Raw genomic sequence first — 20,905 nt, forward strand, 5'->3', positions numbered from 1 at the left:
TATACCCAAGGAGTCACAAAAGTACATGAGGTAGATGCACTACAAAAAAAACCAACAAATACACAAAAATCTTACATATTACAAATGCTAAAGACTCCCAATTAAGAACTCATATCCCATATCTCCTTTAGCCAATGTAGGAAATTCTATCCATGCCAATACCAAATGATTTGAACGGATGTCATTTTCTACTTCAAATATAGATTAAGAGAGTGAAGCTCTTGTCAATAATATTTAATGGATCAAGGAAGATCCTTTTTAGAAACGATCATGTCAATTAATACTTTGGTGTCTGATTCCATACAAACATTCAATATTCTAAAGACTTTACAATATCTAATGCCATAAAAATTGCTTCTAGCTTCCGCTTAGATATTGCTTCGTGCACCATAGTAATTAGCATAATTTCTAACGATTCCACTACTCCGATAAGCCAGGATTGTCCTTTGACGCCACATCAGTATTCAATTTTAGCTCACCTAGATTGAGTCTTTTCTAGCACACCTTGTTCAAGACTTTTTTACGTTAAGACCTTGATCTGATGACTCTTGAACCTTGATCCATAATACCTTGTTCAAGGTTCAGCCAAAAAAGATAAACCGTTGATATTTGTAGTCCTTTATCTTATGCATGAGATGAGATGGGACCGAGATCATGTGGGTAACCTCATGGTATTCGATAAGATCAACAGTCTATATTTTGTATCCCTGCCCTTTATTGCCCCCTTTGGAACACAAAGATTACCTTTTTACCATTGATCCTGCTGGGTGTAGTATAAGTTATCAACATTTCATTGCGCACTTTATATTTTGATTCAACACTAAGATATGGACTAATTTAATAATTGATAGTAATCATTGTATGCTAACATGAAAGCACACGGGAATAGGATTGCTGTATCGGATACTCATGCATATCTTATCAAGAGGGCATTCCCAAATCCCAATGATAACGAAGGCATCTCTCTCTCTCTCGTCAACGGATCAGATCCACCTATCTCTTTGTCACGATCCGTTCAATATTGGAGTGGCTTTCATATTCTAGTATTTGCATATGCATATGGGATACAATCCATTTTGTATTGAGCAGTTCATCAGATTGCCCTAGGTCATACTATGTTGTACATATTTAGGAATTACGGCTTGAACACAAGAAGGAAGCGCGAAGGAGCTTGAGAAAGAGAAGAAGCATCATCGAAACGAAAATTTAAAAATAAAGGATGATGATAAATTCACATCCCAGGAAGGATAATTCGCACCCGTTTAATGTTAATTGACTTCAAAAAGGGTTAAAGTCTGCCACATACGCTCCTTTAAAGGGGTGCGAATTTATCATCGCCCAAAATAAAATATTGTTTTTCATTTTGAGCAGGGTTTTAATGTTGCAAAAATACCCCTCATGAATTGACAAAAATGATCGATCGAAAAATAGAATGGGTATTTTCATACATTGGCACCCTCCATTTGAATCAAGGACGCTCCATTGGATTTTGTGGATAGGACTGGGTCGATTTTGGATCCAAGGGGAATGGTTCGGCTCCGGTAACTGTGCCCAAAAATATAGTCCATTAACATTAAGATCCTTTGAATCCCATGAGTTCATTGCGTGGTGCTTCAATACCGTGGTTTAAAATTTCGGTTTCGGTAACCGTTTCGGACCCCACCGAAAACAGAAATTTCGGCACAATCCAAAATTTCGGTCTGCAATTTGGTAATTTGATTCGAAATTCCAGACCGAAATTCCAACCGAAATTCCAAAATTTCAGCCGAATTTTTGTAACACTTTTAAAAATAAATAAATAATGGAATTTAATCAAAATTTCGGTCTGAAATTTGGTAAATGGCTGTTTCGGTCGAAATTTAAAACCATGTTCAATACAATACACCTCAATTGAGTGTGTCCTTAAAGAGGCTCTGTATGAGTTCCGCCCAAAAAGTTTCATTGCAGATATATATGGAAAATATTATGCTTACGTTATTGAAAACAGCCACTCTATGATTCTAATGCTGACACATGTTCCTTAATGATCCAAACCATTTATTTCATAGGCCATACTTTGGATGGGCCATGCAGCAATAATAGTTTTGATCCTGGCAAATGGGTGGGTCAGGCCGGGTCAACCCGCGGTTGATGCGGGTCACACGGGTCGGGTCAGGAAATGACTGGCATTTTTGCGGGTCAGAGTTTAGGTGACCCACGCGGCCCGCGGTGGGCCGGGTCAACCCGCAGGTCACCCGCAAATTCAAACAGTTCCTTATTTTGGGAAATGTTATCACTGGATTTTGATGAGGGCAGTATGGCCGGCACTGTGGGATGATCCAAACCGTCCATTAGATGGCCCACAGGCTAAATAGGTGTTGCCCCAAAAATCATTTCAATAGGTTGATCCTAACCCTCCGATCTATAGAGGGTTAGGATCAAGTGATCAACCCTCTAACATTCAAATCGGAGGGTTGGGATCAACCTATGGTGCTAGCCATAACCTATTCAGGCATCAAACCCTTAAAAAATAGATTAGCATGACAAAATCACCATCCTTTGCATTAGAAAAAAAAGCCATCTAACTAGATTAGCATAACAAAATCACCACCCTTAAAAAGGCCAAGTGACCCGCGGGTTGACCCGACCCGACCCGTGTTTTTGCGGGTTGGGTCACCCGCGGGTTAGTTTTGACGGGTCACTAAAACTCAGACCCGTGCCCGCAAATTTGCGGGTCGACCCGCGGGCACGGGTCGCGTTTGCCAGGTCTACCTATTTGTGAGCACTAAGTGGGAAGAAAATAAAAGAAATCCGTGTAAATGAATCAAGAAAGCCTCTGCAGATTGGACGGTTAGAATTTTTAAATGGGTCATTCATAGCAAAGCCGTTTTTGACACATTCGTTGGAAAAGTATTTGAAAAGGGGAACGACAGAAGATTTTTTATTGGTGCGAGTGTGCTTAGCATAAATTGAATAAAAACAACAGATTTCCATTGCCGGGATTTGAACCCGGGTCGCCTGGGTGAAAGCCAGGTATCCTGACCGGGCTGGACTACAATGGATTGTTGTAATTAGATTCTATCACTTTTAATAAAACGTATAATCAATCGTTCAATGTTCTTGTTACCATACGGTCACACCCCTCAATGGCGCTGATTAGGGAAATGATACCCTCCTAACGGTTTCTGTGAGAATGGTTCACAGCATGAGGATATATTCACCCTCTATAATGTTTTTCTTTCATCGTTGTTGTTGCTGTCGCTGCTGTTGTTGTTGTTGTGTGTGTGTTGCGTGTGGGGGGGGGGGGGGTGCTATTTTATCAGTCAGAGGTGGGAAAAAAATATCAATTCCCCACTGATTAATATTTATTTGTTTCTATATTTATGGCCTTTAATGTCGCTCTAGAAAGAATAAAATAAGGGAAATGTTATCAGCATAACAACATTTTGATATTTGCACAAACCCAGCTCTCTTTTCTTCTTCAACTGGCTCATGAGAGCATTTTAGGAAATGATGTAATAACCTTTTGACAGCTCTTTGAATACTAAAAGACAAGATGGTTTGTGAAAATATCAAAATATGGTGTGCTGATATTATTTCCCTAAAATAAGCAGAATGCATTTTTAAATTCATTTTAAACAAATAATATGTGATAGGGCAGTGATAATCCATCCCCCCGTTACGATATATGCAGGGGGGGGGGGGGGAGGATATCATTGTCCTAAGTGATATGGGTAATTATCCAAAATTGAAGCATTTGTTGTAGATTAACGTTAATAAAGTAAGGTTTTGATAATTTTCCTAAAAATATAAAAGCAAAGATCAGTAAAATAACCTGCCACATTACTCTCTAACAAATATTTCATTATTTCTGGTACCCTACCAAACCCCAGCTTACTTACAAAAAATAAATATTAGTAAAATGACAAAAATACCCTCAAACATTTGAAGTAACTTGAAGATATGAGAATTTATATGATGCGCGACCGTCGACGCAACAAGGGCTAGGTGGCCTGTGATTCTCACGGTCGGGCATCATATAAAAACTCTGAAGATATAGTTCATACCCAAAATATGGCAGTAAAAGAAACCAAAAGAAACATGATACTGAGCTCTGATGGAGAAGTGGTACAATTTATCATCAAAATTTAGAAATATTTAGAAATATCCTTCATAATTCCGCCATTGGTGCGGTGAAATGCTGTGAACTCCTTGAAATCTATGTACCCGTCTCCGTCCGTATCGATCATCCGTTGGATCTTATCGGGAGAGACCGATCCTAGGGATCCCAAGGCATTGTTAGTGATTTTGCATTTTCAAAATCATGTATATTACATGTTTTAGTGTTTTGGAAAATGTTTTATCAAAAGCGTTTGGGAAAAAGAAAAAGTTTTCTTGGAAATATTTGCTTTTACAAAAGGATGTAGAAGTGTAGTTGAAAAAGATAGTTCCACATCGGATGAGAGAAAAGAAAGAGAAGGGCTTATAAAGCACTACCTTTTCTAACTCTTGTTGATTGCACATTGGGTTGAACCCATGGTTGGACCCGCGGGACGGTGCAACGCACCGTTCGCACACGCGCACGCGCACGCGCGCGCGCGGCGTGGGCAATGGGCTATAGGGCGCATAGTGGCGCTTTATTGGCGCTTTTTTTTAGGCGCACTTTGCACTTCGCACGTACGCAACGTCGCGAGGAGCGATTGGAGCCTTTAATTTTTCCAGATTTGATCTGCACCGTTGGATCAAGATGAAGGTGGACCGGTCGGATGGGTGGGTCAATTGGTTTGCAGGCCCATCAAGCCGAATGGTTCAGTTGGGTTGGGCTTCAGTTCGGGCCTAACGGTCGGCCCAACGGGCCCATGACTCCAACGGTCAAAGGGTGTGATCAAATGGGTTGTGTCCCTTTCCCCAACGGTCATGTGCCAAGGGGGTGCGATCCACACCATAGATGGTTGATCTAACGATGACTGGGTTGGAGAGAGGTTTTACTCAAGCCAACAGTCACATCTAGGATCGATCAGGACCGTTCAATATCAATGGGTGCGATCTAACGGTCAGATTTCAAACATTCTGGAAAGGTGCCCTGTAGAGGTGTTTTTCACACTGAAAAGACACCAGATGGTCTATAAAAAATGTGCAAACTTCAGTCATTTCATATAGAAATCGAATTGGCAATTCTGACTGATTTTTCACTCTCTTCTACACTCCTACAAAAATCCCCAAGTATTTCTACATACTGTTTTCTTTTGTTTACTGTTCTAGATACTGTTTTTCTGCAGAAACAGAATCTAGAGATTTCTCTAAGGTTTGAAATTTCGGAAGGGCATTTCGGGTTTGATTCCGCTAGTGCTACGCGTCATCAAACATTAGTAGGGCTTCCCTACTAGGCTTCATTGTATCTTGGAGGCAATTCGCGGATCCCCTTTGCACACTACTAGTGGGGGCGAATCTTGTCTTAAGGAAAGTGATATCACGCCTTGAAGCAACAAGTTTCTGTTTTCTATCATCAACAGTACCCTCAACAAATTTTCCAACAATCTTAAGACAAGATTTTCTACTGTTGTTTCAATGGCACTTTATTCAGTTCGTCAAATGACCCAAGACTTTGTCAAACTCGAACGTTTCGACAAAGGAAATTTCAAGCGCTGGCAGAAGAAGTTGCACTTCATTTTGACATCACTCAAAGTGGTCCATGTTCTCAACACTCTAAAGCCGTCAGCAAATGAAAATGAAACTTTGGCGGAGGCTCGTGCAAGGATGAAGTGGGAACAGGATGACTACATTTGCAAAGGGCACATCCTAAATGCTATGTCAGATACACTATTTGACATATATCAAGGCATGGGATCAGCAAGTGAAATCTGGAATGCACTTGAAGCCAAATACTTGGCGGAAGATGCCAGTAGCAAGAAATTCACTGTGAGTCAATTTTTAAATTTTAAAATGGTAGATGATAAGTCTGTTATTGATCAATTACATGAAATACAACATGTAATTAATCAAATTCATTTGCAAGGCATCATTCTTGATGATTCCTTCATTGTCCCGTCAATTATTGACAAACTTCCACCAAATTGGAAAGACTTTAGAAAAAGTCTAAAACACAAGAAAGAGGAAATGTCTATTGAAGACTTGGCTCAATGCCTCAGGATTGAGGAAGAGTCAAGAATCAGAGACAAGAAAGAAAATGAAACTGTATCCTCTAAGATCCATTTGGTGGAAAATGTCAAGAATTCGAACCAACAAAGAAAAGGCAATTGGAAGAGAAACAAACACCCTGAAAAGAATACTAATAAGAATAAGAAAAGAAAGGGTGCTTGTTTCAACTGTGGCAAACCAGGCCATTACAAGAGTGAGTGCCGACTTCTTAAGGATAAGAAGTCGGGTGCACCAACAGACAAAGAAAAGTTTGTCGCCATGATTTCAGAGGCAAATATGCTTGAAGATGGCAATGATTGGTGGATTGACTCTGGTGCGACGATGCATGTCTGTAAAGACAGGAACCTGTTTTCAACTTATGAAACAGTTGAAGATGGAAGCGTGTTATACATGGGAAATTCGTCGACAGCAGAAGTCAAAGGGAAGGGCAAGGTGGAACTTGAGTTCACATCCGGCAAGCGACTCACTCTAACCGGTGTCTACCATGTACCAGAAGTTAGAAAGAACTTAGTGTCTGGAAGCATTCTCAACAAGAATGGCTTCAAACTTGTATTTGAATCTGACAAGTTCATTCTTTCTAAGGGGGGTACTTTTGTTGGGAAGGGATATATGTATGAAGGGATGTTCAAACTTAATATCAATAAAGTGAATGTCTTTGCTTATGTTTTGGATTCTTCTTTATCTTTATGGCATAATCGTTTAGGACATGTAAATACTAGGAAAATGAATGATATGGTTAAGTTAACCTTAATTCCTAAATATGAAAATGACTTAGTAGATAGATGTAAAACATGCATGCAAACCAAGATAATCACTAAGTCATTTCCTAAAGTAGATAGAACTTCTAACTTGTTAGATTTAATTCATAGTGATGTATGTGACATACATAGTGTTCCCACAAAGGGAGGTAAAAAGTATTTTGTTACATTTATTGATGATTATTCTAAGTACTGTTATGTTTATCTACTTAGTCATAAAGATGAGGTTTTAGAAAAATTTAAGATTTATAAAACTGAAGTAGAAAACCAATGTATAACAAGCATTAAATGTCTCAGATCAGATAGAGGTGGTGAATATCACTTTCCTCATTTCTGTGAATCAGTAGGCATAGTCTATGAAACTTCTGCCCCTTATACACCACAACAAAATGGTGTAGCAGAAAGGAAGAATAGGACACTTACTGAAATGATTAATGCTATGCTTGTTAATTCTGGTTTAAATAAAAGTTTTTGGGGCGAAGCCTTACTTACAGCTTGTCACATTTTGAATAGGGTACCAAGTAAGAAATCTAATATAACCCCTTATGAATTGTGGAAGAAAAGGAAACCAAACTTAAGTTACCTTAAAGTTTGGGGTTGTAGATCTATAGTTAAAGTCCCTAAACCTAAGTTAAGAAAATTAGGTGAAAGGGGTATTGAGTGTATCTTTTTGGGATATGCTAGTCACAGTAAGGCCTATAGGTTCTTAGTTATAGAACCCAATGATTTTATAGATGTCAATACCATAATTGAATCTAGAGATGCCTTTTTCTATGAAAATAGGTTCACTTCAATTCCTAAAGAAATTGAACCTACAACTTCTGTAGATCATCATTTAGAATCACAAACAGAAGTTGGTGAACCTAGTGTACAACCTAGTAAAATAAGAAGAAGTTCAAGAGATAGAAGGGATAGGAGTTTTGGCCCTGACTTTGTAACCTACCTGGTAGAAGGGACAAGGGAAAAACTCCAAGGTTCTGTCTTGTTAAACTTTAGCATAGAAAGTGACCCTCAAACCTATGGAGAAGCCATAAAGTCACAAGATGCTGCTTTTTGGAAAGAAACAATTAATGACGAAATGAATTCTATCATGGGTAATAAAACTTGGATTTTGGTTGATCTACCACCTGGGTCTAAACCTATAGGATGTAAATGGATCTTCAAGAAGAAGATCAAAGTAGATGGGACCATAGAAAAGTTTAAGGCAAGGTTAGTTGCCAAAGGGTTTACTCAAAAACCCGGTATTGATTACTTTGATACATATGCACCTGTTGCTAGGATTTCTACCATTAGAGTGTTGATTGCCCTTGCTTCTATATACAAACTTCACATTCACCAGATGGATGTTAAAACCGCATTCTTAAATGGTGAACTTGATGAAGAAGTGTATATGGAACAACCTGAGGGATTTATTCTCCCAGGCCAAGAGCATAAAGTATGTAAGCTTATCAAATCTTTGTATGGGCTTAAGCAAGCCCCTAAACAATGGCATGAAAGATTTGATAAAGTCTTAGTGTCAAATGGTTATAAGATACATGAATCAGATAAATGTATATACAGTAAATTTAAGGGCGGCAAAGGTGTTGTTATTTGTTTATATGTTGATGACATGTTAATTTTTGGTACTGATATTGCAAGCATTCAAAGTACTAAATCATATCTTTCTCAAAACTTTGATATGAAAGATATGGGTGAAGCTGATGTGATTTTGGGTATTAGAATCATAAGACAGGACAATGGTCTTATTCTAACACAATCACATTATATTGAGAAAGTTCTCAAAAAGTTTAACCATTTTGAATGTTCACCCATTTCAACACCTTTTGACCCAAATATAAAATTGTATCTTAATACTGGTAGGACTATCTCTCAACTAGGGTATGCTAGTGTAATTGGTAGTCTTATGTATGCTATGACTTGTACTAGGCCAGACATAGCATATGCTGTAGGTAAACTTAGTAGGTTTACCAGTAATCCTAGTTTTTCTCATTGGAATGCAGTCTATAGAGTTTTAAAATATTTAAAGAAAACTATAGACTATGGTTTATGTTATAGTGGGTATCCAACTGTAATAGAAGGATACTCTGATGCTAGTTGGATAACTGAGCGTATAGACCATTTATCAACCAGTGGGTGGATTTTCACCCTTGGTGGGGGAGCAGTCTCCTGGGCCTCTAAGAAACAGACATGCATAACAACTTCAACTATGGAAGCAGAGTTTATAGCTCTGGCAGCATGCTGTAAAGAGGCGGAATGGCTTCGGAATTTGTTATTGGAAATTCCGTTATGGTCTAAACCAATGCCATCGATTTATGTCCATTGTGATAGTCAGGCCACACTATCAAGGGCATATAATCATGTTTATAATGGTAAGTCCAGACATATAGGACTTAGACATAGTGCTATAAGAGAGTTACTTACTAATGGAGTAGTAACTATTGATTTTGTAAGATCGAGCCAAAACTTGGCCGATCCATTCACTAAAGCTCTTGCAAGAGATCTGGTGTGTAAAACATCATTAGGGATGGGGTTAAAGCCATTAACCAATAGTCACCAATGATGGAACATCAACTCAACACTTGAATAAACATCAAGTCTTGAGTTCAATGAGTCCAAGTACATCAGATGGAGTGACTGCAAGCACTATAATCTGTATTATTTGCCATCCCAAGGTAAAGTGCTTGGTACCTGTAATGTTTAAAATGAGAAGGCTGAGTATTTAAACTCTTAATAGGCTTATAACATAGTGTTGGAGTGTTTTAGTTACAGGGGCACTCTTGATAAGCCTACCTATGTGAGTGTGGAAGTGGTGCCGCTTCCTATGAGACCTGGCTAGTCTCTAGAGCGCTCATGAAACCAAGATATAGACACAAGGCCAGTACATGTGTCGGTTTTAGAAATTGCCCAAAGAGGTGAAATCTTGTGTGTGAGACGTATCCGGTTAACCAAATAGAATAGCTAGTTCAAAGATACGTCTACTATGCAATTCTGGTTAACTTTGATATGTCCTCACTAAGTGAAGGTTCAAATCGAGAGATACCTTCATCTATGCATAAGATTTCCAAGCCTGATGAGAAAATTTTCTTTGATTTTGAAAATGGTGGGGGATTGTTAGTGATTTTGCATTTTCAAAATCATGTATATTACATGTTTTAGTGTTTTGGAAAATGTTTTATCAAAAGCGTTTGGGAAAAAGAAAAAGTTTTCTTGGAAATATTTGCTTTTACAAAAGGATGTAGAAGTGTAGTTGAAAAAGATAGTTCCACATCGGATGAGAGAAAAGAAAGAGAAGGGCTTATAAAGCACTACCTTTTCTAACTCTTGTTGATTGCACATTGGGTTGAACCCATGGTTGGACCCGCGGGACGGTGCAACGCACCGTTCGCACACGCGCACGCGCACGCGCGCGCGCGGCGTGGGCAATGGGCTATAGGGCGCATAGTGGCGCTTTATTGGCGCTTTTTTTTAGGCGCACTTTGCACTTCGCACGTACGCAACGTCGCGAGGAGCGATTGGAGCCTTTAATTTTTCCAGATTTGATCTGCACCGTTGGATCAAGATGAAGGTGGACCGGTCGGATGGGTGGGTCAATTGGTTTGCAGGCCCATCAAGCCGAATGGTTCAGTTGGGTTGGGCTTCAGTTCGGGCCTAACGGTCGGCCCAACGGGCCCATGACTCCAACGGTCAAAGGGTGTGATCAAATGGGTTGTGTCCCTTTCCCCAACGGTCATGTGCCAAGGGGGTGCGATCCACACCATAGATGGTTGATCTAACGATGACTGGGTTGGAGAGAGGTTTTACTCAAGCCAACAGTCACATCTAGGATCGATCAGGACCGTTCAATATCAATGGGTGCGATCTAACGGTCAGATTTCAAACATTCTGGAAAGGTGCCCTGTAGAGGTGTTTTTCACACTGAAAAGACACCAGATGGTCTATAAAAAATGTGCAAACTTCAGTCATTTCATATAGAAATCGAATTGGCAATTCTGACTGATTTTTCACTCTCTTCTACACTCCTACAAAAATCCCCAAGTATTTCTACATACTGTTTTCTTTTGTTTACTGTTCTAGATACTGTTTTTCTGCAGAAACAGAATCTAGAGATTTCTCTAAGGTTTGAAATTTCGGAAGGGCATTTCGGGTTTGATTCCGCTAGTGCTACGCGTCATCAAACATTAGTAGGGCTTCCCTACTAGGCTTCATTGTATCTTGGAGGCAATTCGCGGATCCCCTTTGCACACTACTAGTGGGGGCGAATCTTGTCTTAAGGAAAGTGATATCACGCCTTGAAGCAACAAGTTTCTGTTTTCTATCATCAACAGTACCCTCAACAAATTTTCCAACAATCTCCGAGCTCCGAAGAGGAGATCTTTCCGTCCCCATTGGCGTCAAAATGCTTGAAAATTCTCTCTGCCTCAGCCAAGTCAGTAGTGTTAGCCATGTTTTTGTTGGTTTTGGTGTTTTTGAGATGAAGAGAGGGAGGCATTTAAAAAAGGAGTGAGTCTGTTAGAGTCGGAAGGGTAGGATCGTCCTTTGGAATCGGATTTTAGCGTTTAAACCGGATCATCATATGGAGTGGAAAATGCTCTTCTTGGTTTTGCTGTTTGTTTAGTAAAAAGAGAAAATAGCTAAATTGCTGTTTATTTGGCTGCAACAACCTAATTTTCCAAATCGTTCAAATCTTCTATACGAATATCGAGAGAGAGAGAGAGAGAGACAGAGAGAGAGATATTCCTCAAAAAGTGGTGCATCATCTGATCTCTACCTTACAAGTGCTCACGTATCGAACAATTAATCTTCTGATAAATGAAAATTATTTATTTGTAGCCTTGTAGGCCAATTGACATGGATGGTTAGTGTCTTCGGATCGTCTTTGTCCTTATGTTTTCAGAGATTTTATACGGTGTGTGCTCGAAAAGTATAGTAGGGTCCACTTCAACGGATGATCCAAACCGTTCATTTGTTGGGCAACAATGTAAATAGGTTGTACACTGTAGATAATTTTCCATAGGATCGTCCTATGGAGATGGTCCACGGGATGCAACCTATTTACATGTTGGCCCAACAAATGAATGGTTTGGATCATCATACGAAGTGGGCTCCTTGGCAAGGCATTGGATTGTTGGCAAAATGGCGTAGCCCAAACACCAAAATCAAACATAATCCAAGAAAGAACAAGTAACAAGAAGAACTCGTACGAAATCTCATATATGCAGTGAAGATAAAATTTTATTCAATCTCAAAACTCCCTCAACTCCAATCTTCCATCCCTTTTATTGCTTCTCTAAAATATTTCCAAAATCTAAAACGTAGCTAAAAATGATATTGGCATATCTATCTAAAATATTAAATTTCCTTAGCTAAAAACAAGCTACAAATAATAAAAAGCAACTAGAGCCTATCAAATCTAGTAAATAGCTAAATTAGAAAATGATAGCATTTTAGGAAACAAAATACTTAAGGGGAAATCTCAAGGGAAGTGATATTTAGGGCTGGCAACAGGGCGGGGCGGGGCAGGGCAGGATGTTGCATTCCCGGTCCATGTCCCCGGCGATAGGAAAATTCCCTGTCCCCGCCCCACGGGGAATATCTAATCCCCATCCCTGCCCCGCACAAAAAAACCTCACCTCAAAAAAGCCTTTTAACGCCCATAAAAAGAAAAAGACAAGGCATGTATGTGCACTTATCAAGATATGGTAGTGCCAATATCACTAGCCTAAAAGAAATATTTACTTTTAACAAAATAAATACTAAAACAAGAGAATATTGATAATGGCTTGCATTTTAAAACGGGGCAGGGTGGGGTGGGGCCATCTCCATCCCCGCCCTGTCCTCACTTCGGGGAATTTTTACCGCCCCATCCTGACTCCAAGTCGGGGAATCCCCGCCCCGTGCTGGACAGGGTGGATCCCCATTTTCACAGGTGAAATTGCCAACTCTAGTGATATTTACGCCCCTTTTGATCATGATCACCAGGGACAGCCAGTGTCAGTGTATCAATGACAAAAAGGGGCCTATTGTACTTAATGTCAGAAAAATTCAGGGGCTCCGATTGCAACGTACACTGTCAATGGGTGTCCCTGGTCATCAAAAGGAGCGTAAATATAAGCTTGTAATCTTGCAAGCTTTCCAAGAATATAAGTTTCCCATATCTCAAAATCTTGTAAGCTTAGTAAGTTTCCATTCTGCCGAAACACCTCCTTATTTGCGAAAACTTTCAGTATTTTCCACTTGTGAAACTTTCACTTATGAATCTTCCTAAAATAGCCATCTTCAAAATTTACTGCTAATTTTTGGATTGCATCACAAAAGGAGGTCTAGATCATGCCATTGTGAAAGGAGACTCTCTAAATGTAATTGGGTGGGTAAATGGCAGGCACCCTCCTCCTTTGAGGTTCACTGAGTTGGTAGATGAGATTTTGTATACTGTGGAGGGTCACTTGGTCCAGTTTCATCATACTCGGAGGTCGGCAAATGGGGAGGCTGATAGGCTTGCTCGTGCGGAAGTTGATCGTCTCTCATTTGAGATGATTCTCTCATTGGAGATGATCGATTTCCTTCCCTCTTGACATTGTTGTTTTCTCTTCTGTCCATCCCTATGTTCTTTTCCGCATCGTGTTCTCAACCCTCTAGGTTGTGAGCCATTTTTTTCATTAATAAATCACTACCGGTTAAAAAAAATGGGGTCTCTGTACTTTTTAAAAAATACTGGATTTTGCGAGTGCACATCATATACAAGGGAGATGATATTTTCACTCCCCCTGCATTACGTGCATGCTCCCTTATAATGTGATTTGACGTGAAAAGTGGGCAACTTTAACGCTTTTTGACGTCAAACCACTTTATCAGGGTGGGGCGCGGGGGCGGCATGCGTAATGCAAGCTGGGTGAAAATATCATCGCCCTTTCATGTTTTCAAATTGTGGCTACCCACAATAGGGTCAGCAACAGTGAGAAATCCACGAGTGAACCTTATACTCAACTGAGTCGACTCTATTTTACCATTGTTTTGATTACGAGTTTTCCGTAACAACACAATCAAAAAGCAAATTTGACTGGTTAGTGTTGACTTATCCTTGTCCACTTAGTTTTTTAATACCTTGGCCCAGTTTTGGCCCGAGTTCCATTTTTTTGAAACGGGACCCACTAGTTATAAATCCAAATAAATCACTGTACATGTGGTGGTCAAGTGTACTGAACTGTGCAGAGTTCCACTAAAAAAAGTATCGGTATTTCCTATTAGAAGTTGAGATTCTTGTGGAGCCTTGGAGATTTTTCTGACTAGAAGCGTATGGGCGAGTACATGCAACTTCACGCCTAATTATGGCACAGGGATAGGAATGGATCTCAAGCCTTTTGCATATGGAAAATGCTGCTTTGTTTCAACCTACCGACCAAAAACAAAAAACTAGTTTATAACCTAGTATATAACCTAGTTAATTAAGCTAAAACTTAATTTCATTTGAATGGGAAATGTATTTCCTTATACCATATACTTCGCCTTATTTTGGTACCCATCCAATTGTACGGTCAAGACAAGATTGGGTGGTCAGGATCGCCTGAGGAACGAGCTTTAGGGGTCATTATACATCCAAGGTAAGCCCACTACGGGCATGTTTGGCAACCACGGAAATAAAAATTCTTGGAATCCTAGTTTACATAATTGTGAGAGCGAGGCAGAGAAGTAGGAGAGAGAGAGAGAGAGAGAGCGCATGGGTTGAGGTTGAAAACAGAGAAAACAAAAATCCTATTTTAAATAGGGAATATTTTTTTTATTGAGGAATGATATATGCAAGGGCCCTCTTTATGCAAGGGCCGGAGAAGGCCCTTGAATAGATCCATGTAATTAAGTATGACGTGGATCTATTCAAGGACCCTACTTTAGCCCTTGCATAAAGAGGGCTCTTGCAACTATCATTCCTCTTTTTTATTTGTTTACCAACCCTATTACATAAGCCTGTCACTTCGGGCCCTCTCAAATCTCTTTCACCAGCCCTCTCCATCCTTCTCTTACCTTGGCTAAACAAATATGCCATGAATTTTATTTTCATGGTTGCAAAACATACCCAACGTGAACATAATAGAATATTGATCAAAGAGGGACCCATCTAGGCAATGTAGCTAGGCGCATTTCACTATAATCCGGTGAGGTCTCATTTCAAAGTGGAGAAAGAGAAGGACATAAATCTTCTGCACTAGTGGTTGGCTGACATTGACCAAAGAAAGTGCTTTAGCCGTCCAACTTTGAGGAGTTTGATGGACCACACTTTCATATGATTTATCTTAACAATGGCTCCAAATGTCATAGGACCATCACGTAGGCAGCATAAAGAAGTCGAATATGTAGGAAAAGGCATGGCTTTTCTATGAGAATCGTGTAGAAAAGTTGGTATATATATATCTAGCACTGGAAAGAAGCTTTAGATGATTTGAGACATGCACTCACTCACTCGAAGGGAATGATTCCTTTGAAGACTCCATAACTGTTAAAAGAGATAGACTCACTTTGGACTTCACAAATCCAAAGGTGGATGCATTGTGATAAGTACGACAATTTTTTTCCCCAAAAAATATTGGTACAGGATAAAGGATGATACAAGCATGAGATTTGCCAGATTTGGTGGGCCTAATGTGATGAGTTTTCTATGTTAGAGATAGATTTTGAACCCGATTGTGGTTCAGTGAATGCAATCATTTGTATGGGTTCTCCATCCATGGCATGCTTGTGTTTATAGGAGGGTGGGAGGACAAAACTTGAACAAATTAATCATTATTCTGCTGCAAAATCATGCTACGTGGTCCGTGAAAACTGTGGTGTCCTACTACTATGCCCATTCCCAATGGCAGGAATGATGCCCATTAACCGGTGCAACTAGGGTCAGGTTGGATCCTGTTAGAGGCCAACCCAAGCCTAACTAGAGATAGCATTCCCTCAACCCAAACCCCACACCAACCACCTCTAAATCTCCCAGCCCTAACCCAGCCTGTCTAACCTTTTTTTTTTTTACCAAATCAGGTCGGGTTGGGTTCAGGTTAACCTAGGGGTAAAAAGAAAAAAAAATAGAATCCTAAGAAATCAGGATAAAATTAGAGGACGGAGGTCGGGTTGCCCGAGGCTAGGCCTCAACCCTAACCCAACCCGAAATTATATTGTTTTGGCTTTTCCCAACCCCAACCCATCCTAACCAAAAGAAACGCCCGTCGACACAAATTTTGTGAATTTCCATACCTCAAAATCCGGGACAAATTACAAAGAAATTATAATTACAAGAAAAGTGGTACAAGACAAATTACAAATAAATTGTAATTACAAGAAAAGTGGTACAACCTTTTGTAATCCTCTGATTAACGACCAATGTGGTGAAGATAGTGATGTGGCGAAGACGAGGGACTTTATTCACCCCTCTCCCCACATATTGAAAAGTGAGCCTACGTGTCTGTTCTCTCATACAAAAGCGAGCCGCTAAATCACTTTCTTTGAAATTGCCTAGCAAATCCCTTACCAAAATAAAATCTTTTTATTCAAAAACTACTTTTCAAAACAATTTTATTTTGAAAATATCTAACACAACTTAACCTTGCTTTGCCATTTAAAGGCTTCTTCGTCTCTTCGGACACCATTTTTTTTTTTCTTGGAATAATCTCTGTTACCTCCATCAACAGATGTCTTTCTCAGATTGTATAACTCCATTAAAAGCAAATGAGTCGGACAAGGCCATGTAATTCATGCTATTTTTAATGAAGAACTCCTTTTATTATCGTCATATTTACCCTTCTTCTATGACACAAATGCACCCCACTAAGGACAGAAACATCGTCATTTTTCATCTTTGGCATGTCAGTCTGAAGATAAATGAATGAAAATCTGCCTCAATTTTCACTTTTATTTCCTTTTTGGTGTGTGATGGGATTCAATTGTGAATAACCAGGATGCTTTGATCTGCAGCTCCGTGGAACATGGTGTTTAGTAAGAAAGAGGTGTCTTGATCACAAGATGATATCTTATTTTCATGGCCTGGTTTCTAGCAAGTAATACTTGAAAATTTTAATAAGCAAGGCCTTCATAAAATCATCTAAGAAAAGTATCAACATAATGTTCGTTTGCTAATGAAGGAGGATTTGTAATTTTTAATGGCCTGTTGTGCATGGAATGTCGATTTGATTGCCACCAGTAGGTGGCAAAAATCGCTCCTGTTAAGGGGTGTCAACTGATTCACTTTGCCTCGGATCTACCTATGTCTTGGTCACCATTCGGACAGGATCTAGATACATTACTAGGATCCAAGGATACATTTCTGGACCCTATCTAGGATCTGAAATTATTACCGCTCGGATCCGGACGACTATCAAAAGTCTGCGGGATAGTCCTAAATCCGATTTCATTATACTACTTTATGTTAATTTTGGTCACCCTGATCTAATGAAATACTATTGCCATAATACAGAGAAGTAGGTGCAAGGGATTGGATTAGTCTCGTGGTGACCCACTTGATCAATATATCTGAAAACAAAAATTAAATGCGGGCACAATTGTACAAATGTGGGTCCTTTCATTTAGGGTCCACCCTAATTTCCATTCATTGCGCTAGATGAATGCCTTGCTAAGGCACGGCACTTCGTTGAGAAACACACCATGCAATACAATCGCCAACTTTTATACGATGTTCGTGCATAGCTGTGCGTAGTGGGACCCATCTTTTACGAAGATCCAAACTGTGAAACAACCTAATGCTCCAAAAACTTATGTTGTTGGATATGGCATATTTGATCTTTTATACTTTAACACTCCCCCTCACCTGTGGCCCTTGTTTTCATGGTTGGCCTACATGTGGCCCCCTCTTGTGAGTTGGCCATTACATGTGTATTTTTTAAATCAAGGAGTTTTAAACTCTGGACCTTTGCTCTGATACCATGCGAAACAACCAATTTCTCCAAAAGCTTAAGCTGTTGGAGATGGCATTATTTGATCTTTTATACTTTAACACAGGCCGCTCATTTAGATCACTCCATCCCAAATAGATTGGGCACCAAAAATTCAACTCCTAAGGATGATTTTAACCCTATGATCCGTAGGATGGAACAGAAACCCAACAGAACGAAGGGTTAGGATTATCTTTTTGAGAAGATTTTTTGGGGAACGGCCGATTTAAGTTGGGGCGATTCAAATGAATGGTTTGGATCTTCCAACAAGGTAGGCCCATCATACTATTTTTAAATTGGAGTATATAATCTCATACAAATTGCATTCGTTTTACCCCCATCGCAACTAAATGTAAACCCAACCAAGTCCATTTTTTCATGTCGATGGTTGATATTCACAGCCCTTTTTTGTTTCTATAAACCCTTTCTCTTTTGAATATCTTCTTTGGCGGTTACGATTCCCAAACTTAAAACTTCTCTCTCTATTTTTTTTTTGCCTTTCCGCCTCCAATTTAATTATCTTTGCTCCAAACAGGGTTCAATTGTCTCGTCCTGGATTGAAAAAGAAGAATTTTTTTAATCAGTTCGTGTTTGGGGAAAGGATTTCGAATTCATTACTTTGATATTCACGGTGGTAAGGATCGATTCATGGATTTTCCTAGAAAAAGGTTTGTTTCTTATCCCTCATTCATCTGATTCTGCATTTTGTTCCTCCTAGTAGAAATTCATCGGATTTGTTTTTTAGTTTGTCGTGGATTTCATGCAATTTCGGTTTTTTTTTTTTTGAACGAAAACTTTTCAGAGTTTCTTCAATTTAATTATGAGGAATGATAGATACAAGGGTGCCCTTGTATATATAGCTGGAAAAGGGCTTTTGATTGGTTCCACGTCATTAAGTGTAACCGTTTAAAAACAGTTGAAAAGGTAGTTCGGTTACAGTTAATGAGGTCGAACCAATCAAAGGCCCTTTTCTGGTTCTTTATACAAGGGCGCCCTTGCAACTATTTTTGCTTATTTAAAATTTGATAGTTTCTTTATTATAGAGGGATTCTAAACTGAAGGGCGCCCTCATTGGCTGCAAGGGACGTCATGCATTTAATTCACTTTGAGTTTCAACCATTATTAAAAAATGATGAATGATAGATGTAAGGACGCCCTTGCATAAAGAGCGGGAACAGGGCCCTTGATTGGATCCGTGTTATTGAGTGTAAACAATTTACTTTTTCAACCGATTTTAAAAGGTAAAATAACGTCAAGGGCCCTTTTTCTGCGCACTTGCATCTATCATTCCTCCTAAAAAATACATTTTTTTGGATTAAAATGTCAAATATGACACAATTCAGCATGATAATGTGGGACCCCTAAAGATTAAGTTCACCGCACCATCGCAACCATCCATCTGAGGATTTGAATGTGATCAGTTTTGACTTGCCTTCACATGAATGGCTAGGATTTTCCGACCGTTTGTTTATTTCTTCACGAGGAATTAGAGATATTTCTAGGGAAATGATATATCCGCCCCTTTTGATCACTAGGAACACCCCCTGTCAGTGTTTGTGGCAATCAGGGGCATTGAATTCTTCTGACATACAGCCCCTCTTTGGTCATTGATACACTGCCAGGCGGTGTTCCTGCTGTTCCTGCTGATCAAAAGGGGTGGATATATCACTTCCCTATTTCTATTCTGAAGAAATATATGGATGAGATTTTGGTGGGTCACACTTTGCACATTATGATAATGACGTTAATCACTTTGCTTTACATGTTTTAAATTATTAGCTTACCACCTCTGTTACAATAGTCAAGATGCTATCAATATCCTGTCAAAAAAATGTAATACAAAGTGAGTGGTGTCATTATCAAAATGAGGTAGTGCGGATATAGTCCTCTAGATTAATTCATATAAAATTGGACGGTTACCCATAGTAAAATTTTCCTACATCCGAATCTTTATCATCAATTGATAGAAGATTGGACGGTCATGGAAGCGGGGCCCACTAGATTCCACCATTCTCTTGAAAAGGGAAAGCAAGTCTATCTTGAGGAAAGTTTCGGTTAATGATCTGAACCGTTCATTTTAAAGTTTTACTTTAGATCTCATTGTATTTGTCTTTTTGAAGAATGTGAACAGGTGCCTAGATGTAGTTTTGTACCTTCAAAGTACGTGGTAGGATGCTAGGACGAGCGATTGGCATGTTTTTTTGAGACGTAGATCAAAAGCAAGTCCTGTCAAATGGACGGTTCAGGAAATTCAAAAGTGGACGATAAAAGCCTTTGTGGGTTTCTCTCGTTGTATTAATTAGGTGGAAGTGGCTCTGAACCATAGTGAAGTAGCTCGCCCATGGTTAAATTTTGCTCAATAAATGCTAGGGGTGAAACTCGGGTCGGGTCGGGTTGGATCGGGTTGAGGCCAACCTTAACGCAGCCTGAGATAGCATTACCTCAACCCTAACCCAACCCAACCCAACCCAACCCGAGCCTCGGGTTGAGGATGATCAACCCTAAGCCAGCCCGCCTCTTTATCTCTCAACTCTAACCGGACCCATCTAACCCGAAATTGGGTTGGGTTGTCGGGTTGGGCTCAGGTTCACATAGGGCCAAACAATAACTCAAAGAACATAGAGATAAAATTAAAGGACGGAGGACGGGTTCGGTCAGGTTGGGTTGCCAAGGCGTCAACCCTAACCGAACCCAAAATTAAATCGGGTTGGCTTTTCCCAACCCTAATCCAACCCGGCCTCAAGTTGCACCCCTAATAAATGCGGACAAACCCAATGGATAGAAAGAATTGATGCTAATCTGCAAGCCTAAGGTGGAATTCCCAAAGTCGGTTTTTAGGTGAAAATGGCATGTGGCGAATGACAACACTACAAAGCAGCTTTCTTTCCAATTTCACTATCATGGGTCTCCTGCGAATAGCTCCGATTCCATGATCGCCCTGGAATCTCTAACTCACATGGCCCACCAACTCCCTTCTTTTATAAAGAAAACTTACCCCCCTCTCAAGTGGATATTCTTAAATGTCTTTCTTTTTTTAATTTTTTTCCTGTTTTCCCTTTTCACTAAACATTTTTTTTCTTCTAAACT

General features: G+C 39.6%; 1 protein-coding gene and 1 non-coding gene across 2 annotated transcripts; both read right to left on the reverse strand.

Annotated features, from left to right (window-relative positions):
* Positions 1-2,967: 2,967 nt before the first annotated feature.
* On the reverse strand, positions 2,968-3,041 carry TRNAE-UUC (transfer RNA glutamic acid (anticodon UUC)). Its single transcript has one exon. It is a non-coding gene; the product is annotated as a tRNA-Glu (tRNA).
* Positions 3,042-3,822: 781 nt separating this feature from the next.
* LOC143876397 (polcalcin Ole e 3-like) lies at positions 3,823-11,564 on the reverse strand. The gene is made up of 2 exons (XM_077378099.1): positions 11,244-11,564; positions 3,823-4,279 (listed from the first exon to the last, which is right to left on the reverse strand). Exons 1-2 carry the CDS (start codon positions 11,383-11,385, stop codon positions 4,128-4,130), a joined length of 294 nt encoding a protein of 97 aa, XP_077234214.1. The 5' UTR covers positions 11,386-11,564; the 3' UTR covers positions 3,823-4,127.
* Positions 11,565-20,905: the final 9,341 nt, after the last annotated feature.

The sequence above is a fragment of the Tasmannia lanceolata genome, unplaced genomic scaffold (assembly GCF_043159265.1).
Source record: "Tasmannia lanceolata isolate RefF3 unplaced genomic scaffold, GAP_Taslan_0.1 ptg000005l, whole genome shotgun sequence".
Lineage (NCBI taxonomy): Eukaryota > Viridiplantae > Streptophyta > Magnoliopsida > Canellales > Winteraceae > Tasmannia > Tasmannia lanceolata.

Excerpts from the sequence above, each read along its gene's own strand:
- LOC143876397 (XM_077378099.1), bottom strand. The coding sequence starts at position 11,385 with ATGCCTCCCTCTCTTCATCTCAAAAACACCAAAACCAACAAAAACATG. Across the intron at positions 4,280-11,243 it reads CTCTTCGGAGCTCGGAGATT|ACAATGCCTTGGGATCCCTA; the intron begins GTTGGAAAATTT and ends GCAAAATCACTA.